The 8,394-nt window shown below is 41.8% G+C and overlaps 1 protein-coding gene across 1 annotated transcript in view; it reads left to right on the top strand.

The window, feature by feature from the left end:
- Positions 1-708: 708 nt before the first annotated feature.
- The window catches only part of LOC102838024 (kappa-type opioid receptor-like), an 82,211-nt gene continuing 74,525 nt past the window's right edge, over positions 709-8,394 (top strand). The window contains exon 1 of the mRNA XM_006871858.1: positions 709-980. Coding sequence (XP_006871920.1) covers positions 718-980 — 263 coding nt within the window. The 5' untranslated portion in view covers positions 709-717. The remainder of the gene's footprint in view (positions 981-8,394) is intronic.

An 8,394-nucleotide genomic window follows, 5' to 3' on the forward strand; every position in this document is an offset into this window, starting at 1 on the left:
AGGGTGACCCTGTCAGACCGGGGTGAGTCTGAGGAGCGAGTCAGGGTGAGGGGCGCGGTACTGGGGCCAGTCAGCCGAGCCCCTGCTTAGTCTCTGACCCCTGGCCGCGTCCCTCGCCTGGGACCCGCGGAGCTGAGCTGCAGCTTGGTCATGTGAGGCGTGCAGGACTGTGGGGACGGCGTTCGGCAGAATGGGCGCCTTTGTCGGATTGCAGGGCTGGGGTCCTAGAGCCTGAGGGGGCTGCAGGGGCTTGGCAGCTGCAAGGGCTGAACGTATCCCGGACTGACCCCGAGTTCAGGACCTAACTGAGTGCCCGTAGGACCAGCTGTTCTCTGGGAGCCGAAGGTGAGTCTTGGCGCGAGGGCTCTGTCCGTCCCTCATCCTTGGGGACCCCTAGCCCCCAAAGCTCAGACCGGCAATTTGGGGAAGCATGCGACTAGGGGATCTTGCATAGGACGGGTTGGGGGCAACTCGGGAGTGCCCGCCCAGAGGCGTATTTGCTGATCCGTTGGCAATGAGCGATCTCTCACTCCCTTCCCCGGGGACGGGAGGCCTGGGTCGGAACCTAAGGCCCTCAACTGGCTCTGAGCGCCGCCACCTTCCGCGAGCTGGCTAAGGCTGGGAGAAAGTTTGCGTCTTTAGGTTTAGCGGTTCCACTTTTCGCTTATCTCTGCCCCATAGGTGCCAACGCTCGCCCTCTAGGCACTTCAGCCAACCATGGAGCCCCCGGTGCAGATATTCCGCGGAGACCCGGGTCCCACTTGCCCCCCGAATGCCTGTCAGCTCCCCAATAGCAGCGGCTGGTCCCCAGGCTGGGCAGAGTCGGATGGCAACGGAAACGGCAGCACCGGGCTTGAGGACGCGCCGCTGGAGTCCGCGCAAATCTCCCCGGTCATCCCCATCATCATCACGGCTGTCTACTCGGTGGTGTTCGTGGTGGGCTTGGTGGGCAACTCTCTGGTCATGTTCGTGATTGTCCGGTGAGCTCGGTTCCAGAGGGTTGTGAGGAAGCCAGCTGGGGGTAGGGACTGCATTCCATCAGGGCGCTGGAGATTACTTCCAGCCCACCCCTGCCATCCAGTCGATTCCCACTCATAGCGAACCTGTAAACCTGTGAACCTTAAGGTTTCCAAGACTGTAAATCTTTACGGGAGCAGGCGGCCCAATTTTTCTCCCCAGAACTGCTGGTGGGTTTGAACCTAGAATCTTGAGGTTCGCAGCCCAGTGCTTAACCCACTGCTCCACCAAGGGTTCTTACAAGAAGGCTGGAAATATTTTCTTGAAGAGCTTTTTTAGCAGGAGGCTTTGAGGTTCCCACAGGGCAAAATCAAGCAACCCAAGGTGTCTGAAAGAATGAGGAGGGGCCCTCTGCTCCTTAACCCCTGCTGAAACCTGACCTGAATGGGCAGGGAAATACCAATATTTTGACTCTTGGTGGTGGTGTAGGAGAATCACTGGACTGTTGGCTACAAAGTTGGCAGTCCGAACCCACTAGCCACCTGTTAGAAGCATGAGACTTTCTGCTCGTGTAAAGATTTACGGCTTCAGAAACCCTATATAGACAGGGCCTCGATGAGTCGAAATTAACTCATTGACAATGGCTTTGGGTTTCTGTCTGGTTTCTTAGAAAGGAAAAGAAAAGAGTCCATTTGTGTGGTCTTCTCTGGTTATTGGTTGTGTCACTTTGGAGTACTTTGTTTTGCCCTTTGCAGATATTTTTCACTCTACATCTCAGGCCTGCTGAATGCTGAAAATAATTCAAAATTCCCTGTGACTTATTACATGGTTGTTACAGTGTAAGAAGCAAAGACCACTATACTATTTATACATTTATAAATCTTTTTAGTATTGACAAAGAACCTCAGTGTTGCAGTGTGTAAGCCCTGGGCTGTTAACTGAAAGGTCACTGGTTTGAACTCACCAGCCACTGCTGGGGAGAAAGAACATCTGCTTCCATAAAGATTATATAGTCTTAGGAACCTTATGGGGCAGTTATATTCCATTCTCTAGTCACTATGATTTTGGATCGATGACAACGAGTTTTTTATTTATTTTTATTTTTAATACTGAAATGTCTTATGATTTGTGTAGAATGACATTCACATTCAAAACTCTAAATTATGGTTTTGTTTTTAAAAAAACAGCTATTAATTTCTTTTTTTCCATCATGAGGAACTGATGATCTTATCTTAATTGTTCGTTTGTGGAATTTTATTGATGTCAACTTCTAGTAATTAAATATGTCTAGACATATCCATATACATGCTAATTTTCTGGTTATGAATTCTAGTTACAGATTCTGGTGATAGATGCTGATTTGGATTTCTTAAAAAAAATCTCAACATGAACTTTGAGATTATATATTTTACTTTTTGAGATATAAATCTTTGGAAATGCAACTTTGATAAAGAATGAGAAGTTTGCATTTCTTTGGGAAGGATGCAAGCTACCCTGTTTAGGAATATTTAAAGGATAAAGACACCTGTTTTGTTTTTTCTTATCCTGACCTTATTTTAAAAACTGGTCATTTCTTTATTATGAACTGCATGAACAGTATCTATGGTAGCATGGATTTTATACAGAACATTTTATAATCATCATCATAAAATATCCTGTTTACTTTCACTTTTTGGTTTGGGACTATCAGATATTTTCCACCATCTATGCTCTGATTTTAAAATCATAATTTAAAATTCCAAACACATATTTTAAAACCTATTTAACCTATAATTTGTGTTTGTAGTAGCCTGATGCCCCGGGCTTCCATAATTGCTTATTGCATGTTATAGGAATCCTATCAGGGATAATAAGTAAAGGCTGTTGGAAGGGGATACTTTAAAGACAGATTTCTTATCTCATGGCTGATCTCCATTAGAGAACAGATTACAGAACATCATGAGAAAATATATCTGTCAATTTAAATTATATTTGTAATTATTGTGACACCTTTGATGCAAAAGTATTCTTAAAAAATAAAAATGTGCAATAAGGAGGATGCTAAGAAAAAAACAAAAACAAATTTGTTTCTATGAATTATATTTAGGTACTTGAGTAAAACAGTTCCATCTTATTACTACTTGATAATGCAATCAAACCCCACTGCCATCGAATTGATTCAACTCATACAAGCCCTATATAGGATTTCTGAGACTATACATCTTGATAGGCGCGGACAGCCTCATCTTTCTCCCAAAAGTGGCTGGTGAATTTAAACTGCCAACTTGTGGCTAGTAGCCCAATACCCAGCCCACCGTTCCACCTTGCTGTTACTGTTGTTCTTAAGTACTGTCCAGTTGATTCCTATTCAAAGGAACCCTGAGTAGGGTTCTCTGAGGAGCAGCTGGTGAATTTGAACTGCCTAGCATAGTGATTATGAATCGAGCTGCTAACCTCAGGGTCAGCAGTTCGAAACTACCAGCTGTTCCGTGGGAGAAAGATGAGGCTTTCTGCTCCCATTAAGATTTACAGCCTCAGAAACCCTGTGCAGGGTTGCTATGAGTCGGAACTGATTCCATGGCACATAACAACAACAACCACCTTGTGGTTATGAGTCCAGTGCTTTTCCTACATAGACACACCAAGACACCTAGAATACCTGAAATTTTAAGTTTGAGAAAGTTGCTTTACAACGTATTATGTGGTCTGGAGATAAAATGAATAAAATGAAGAATCCTAAAATAAATGAAAAGATAACTCAGTAGAAGACATTAGAAATGTCAAAAAGAAAGAAAAAAAAATCTTTCTGGGTTAATAAGGACTTTTTATGGTGGTAGACCCAGGAAGTAGACCCAGGTTCAATTCCTGATCTATCCATCCACCTCATGATTAGTCTGTTAGTGGAAACTTGCATGATACTATAAAGCTGAGCAGATTTCATCAGAGAATCTAAACTAATACAATGTAGGAAGACAGGACTAATGATCTATATCTAAAATATCAGACAAAACTCTGTGGATCCCAAAGGCCCAATCCTGCTATGCATGGTGTCTCCATGAGTCAGAGGCTGGCTTAATGTCAGCTAACAGCAATGGAATTCTACTAACTCTTTTAATCCCTTTGTATATTCCCCAGATATTCCAAATTAACATTTGAAGGATGGAAATAAATTCAACTAAAAATTTCAAAGAAATTAGATAAAATACTGGTCACAAGAAAATCCTTTGGCCTTCTACCATGTTGTCTTACTTGTTGTTGTTGTTAGCTGCCATTGAGTTGGTACTGACTCATAGCAACCTTATGCACAGCAGAATAAAACCAACCTCACTACTGTTGCCACGCTTGAGTCCATCGATGCTGCCACTTGGCCAGTCCATCTCGTTGGGGGTCTTCCTCTTTTCTCTGACCCTCCACCTTACCAAACATGATGTCCTTCTTCAGCGACTGGTCCCTCCTGACAATATGCCCGAAGTATGAGAGATGAAGTTTGGCCATCTTGGCCTCCAAGGAGCACTCTGGCCGCACTTCTTTCAAAACGGATCTGTTGGTTCTTCTGGCAGCCCATGGCGCTTTCAATATTCTCCTCCAACACCATAACTCAAAAGCATCAATTCTTCTATGGTCTTCCTTATTCACTGTCCAGCTTTCGCATGCATATGAGGTTATTGAAAATACCATGGCTTGGGTCAGGCACACCTTAGGAGATTGTTAAATGAAAAGTGAATTGACAAATGAAAAGTGAAGAGTTTAACTATTGTTTTGAAATGCCAACCTATTGAAATGTTAGGTGAAATCTTGGAGTCCTGGTGTGATGCTGCAAGATAATCCACTGGAACTCAAGGTCAGTTTGAACTGCAAAATTGGGGACTCAAGCTTAACTACCAGTCACTCCTCAGAAACCCTAGACAGGATCGCAATGAGTCAAAATCAACTTGACAACAGTTAACAACAACAAGATGGTTAAGGGGTATTTCAACTTTCTTCAGACTGATAGACAGTCAAATAATTAAAAATAAAACCTCAGAAGGAACATTAATGGACTTGAATTTATTGAGCTCAGTAGAAAAAAGGACTGAAGATTTGAGAAAAGGTAGCATCAGGAGACCCCCTGTTAAGACTGTCAGATCTGAGAGTGGAACAGGAAGCATGGGATTCAAGCGCAGCTTTTATAAACGACATTGAGGCTGGTTGACATTATTTGAAAAGTGGGAGGATCATTTTTAAGAAGGGCATTATTTTAAAGTTTTATACATAGAAAAATTTCTTAAGCTTAGCTCCGTCTTAGAGATCATTATAGAAAGAGACTTTGAATGCTCAACTGGCTAGATAGATGACGGTGTAGGATGGCTGGTTCCAACTTGGAGAGAAGTTTAGCGTTATGTAGAAAGTTCTATTTTCAGGATTGCCTTATAAATAGCTTTTCTGAACTTGGACACCTGGAATGCTGCCTAGTGTTTCGTGAAAGTATTCACATTTTCTAGAAATTTCATTGTTTCAAGTATACTGACTGCCATAATTTATTCATATTTTTGTTGCTAATTGAGTTCATTCCAACTCATGGCAGCCCATGTTTGCAGAGTAGATCTGCTCCATCAGGTTTTCAAGGTGTAACTTTTTGGAAGCAGATCACCTGGCATATCTTCTAAGATGTTGTTTTGTTGTTGTTAAGTGCTGTCCAGGGGGTTCCGACTCCTAGTAATCTTTTATAGGGTTCCCAAGGAGCGGCTGGTAAGTTTGAACCACCAACCTTGTGGTTCAAACCAACCTGCGGTCCACACCAGGACTCCATCTTCTAATATACCTCTAGGTAACTTTGATCCTCCTTTCAACTAGGAGTTGAGCCCTTAACTGTTTTAGCCACCCAGAGACTGTTCCTATCAGTACACATTAACCTGTAATGAATTTAACATGTTAAATATTCCACCTTCTCCTATCTTTGGTCCTTGTTAAGCTAGCACTTACTAACCTAAGACTGGATCCAGCTTCTTAGGTTCTAAAACTGGATCCAATTTCTTAGGTTCTGACATCTCTTTTGGTATGTCCAGGGTTGTGTCCAGAATGCTAACTCCACAGTTTCTTAACATCCTCATGTGCAGCTCTCTCCACTACACACTGACCAGCCACACTCAAGCCTATGCCAGACCCCAATCCCTCATCTAACCTCTAGCTCTCACTGCAACTTTCACACATGCAGAGCCTCCCACTCCCTTAGCAAATAATTGAGATTTCATGAGCACTTTCTTTGTGCCAGCTGAGTAAAGCTAACCACTTCACAGGGAATATTTCATTTAATCTTCACAACTATGGGTAGATTATTACCATACCCATTTAGCAGAGAATGAAACTGAAGCTAAAAAAAAAAAAAAAAGAATAAATCGACTAAGGCTACATTTAGCTAACTAATGGGCTAGAGTGATCTCAGCAGCCTGATCCCAAAGTCTGTGCTTTTAAGCGTTATGCCATTCAATTTTTCTCTGCATTAAAACTGCCTGGATATCCTCCATTTTCTCCTAGACTGTCTGTTCTTATCGTACCTAAACTAAGAGAGGCATCACTTCAGTACCACTCTAGACGTTGTTGTTAAGTGCTGTTGAGTCGGTTCGGACTTATAGTGACCCTGATGTACAACAGAATGAAACACTGCCTTGCAATGCACCATCCTCACAGTTGTTATGTTCAAGTCCATTGTTGCGGTCACTGTAGCAATCCATCTCTTTAGGGAGTCTTCCTCTTGTTTACCATGTATGATTTTCTTCTCCATGCTCTCATGGCAACGTGTCAAAGTACAGGAGACAAAATCTCCCATCCTGGCTTCTAAGAAACTCTCTGGCTGTACTTCTTTTGATACAAATTTGTTTATTCTTCTGGCAGTCCATGGAACGTTCAGTATTCTTCATCAACATCATAATTCAAATGCATCAATTGTTTTTATGGTCTTCCTTATTCATTGTGCAACTTTCAAATTGAGGCGATTGAAATTACCATGGATTGGGCCCCGCACAACTTCATCCTCAAATTGACATCCAGGCTCTTTAACACTTTACAGAGGTCTTTTGCAGAAGACTTGACTAATACAGTACATCCTTTCATTTCCTGACTGCTGCTTCCATGAGTGTTGATTGCGGACCCAAGCAAAATGAAGTTTTAGACAACTTCAAGCTTTTCTTGAGTCCAGTTATGATGATTTTGTTTTCCTCAGATTGAGGTGCAATTAATACTGAAGGTTTGTAGTCTTTTATCTTCATCTATAAGTATTTCAAGTCCTCTTCTCTAGCAAGCAAGGCTGGTTCATCTGCATATCACATGTTCCTCTGATGCTGATGTCATGTTCTTCATATAATACAACAGCTCAGATTATTTGCTAATTATACAGATTGAGCAAGTATAGTGAAATGATACAACCCTTACACACAGCTTTCCTGATTTTAAACTATACAGTATCACCTTGTTCTGTTCAAAGGACTTCCTCTTGGTTTATGTACAGATTCCTTATGAGCAAAATTAACTCCTGAACCCCTAGGTCCAGTGACTATTCCCTCAAGGTGTTTGGGTATAGCTAAGAAGTTTCCATAACTCTGTTCCCTGTGTGCTGTTCTACAGTCATCGATATTTTTGTAGCACAAGTAAATACACAGGTAGAAATATCCTGTCATGACTATATATATATTCATGGTATAGTCCCTTTCTCCACCCCATTCTGTGTAGTTTGCTTGTCTGTACATTCACTCCTAGATTACTGTTATTGCAGGATTGTATAGCTAATAGTGTTTTCTCCTGTAGCCTTTAATTCTTGTATCTCTCCCAGAATCTGTCATTGCTTTATCATTTTTTGCTGATCTTCATAATTTTTTCTGACCTTCCTCTTATTATATATTGCCTTGTCCTCCAAGTTAATATGTGTCTAATCTCTAGTTAGTGATACACCCTGTCTTCTTCTCCCACCCCTGTTAACTGTTAAAGAATGTTACTTTTTGTGTGAAAATCTTTTCTTGGCTTTCTAGAATAGTTGTTGTTGTTCTGACTCATAGTGACCTTGTATAGGGTTTCCCAGGCTGTAAATCTTCGTGGAAGCAGAAAGCCTCATCTTTCTCCCTCAGAGTTACTGTCAGGCTTGAACTGCAGCTCTTGTGATTTGCAATCCAGTGCTAATAGTATGGAGCCACCGCTCTCCTTATAATAGTGGTCTCATACAATAGTTGTCATTTTGTGATTGACCTGTTCACTCAGCATAATGCCCTTTAGTTTCTTCCATTCTGTGAATTGTCTCACACCTTTATTATTCTTTAATATTGCATAGTATTCCATTGTGTATATGTACCATAGTTATCTATTCATCTGTGGATGGGCTTTTAGGTTGTTTCCATCTTTTTGCTATTGTGAATAGTGCTGGGATGAACATGGGTGTGCATATGTCTATTCATGTCACAGCCCTTCTTTTTCTAGGATATACACCTAGTT

The sequence above is a fragment of the Chrysochloris asiatica genome, unplaced genomic scaffold (assembly GCF_000296735.1).
Source record: "Chrysochloris asiatica unplaced genomic scaffold, ChrAsi1.0 scaffold00176, whole genome shotgun sequence".
NCBI lineage: Eukaryota > Metazoa > Chordata > Mammalia > Afrosoricida > Chrysochloridae > Chrysochloris > Chrysochloris asiatica.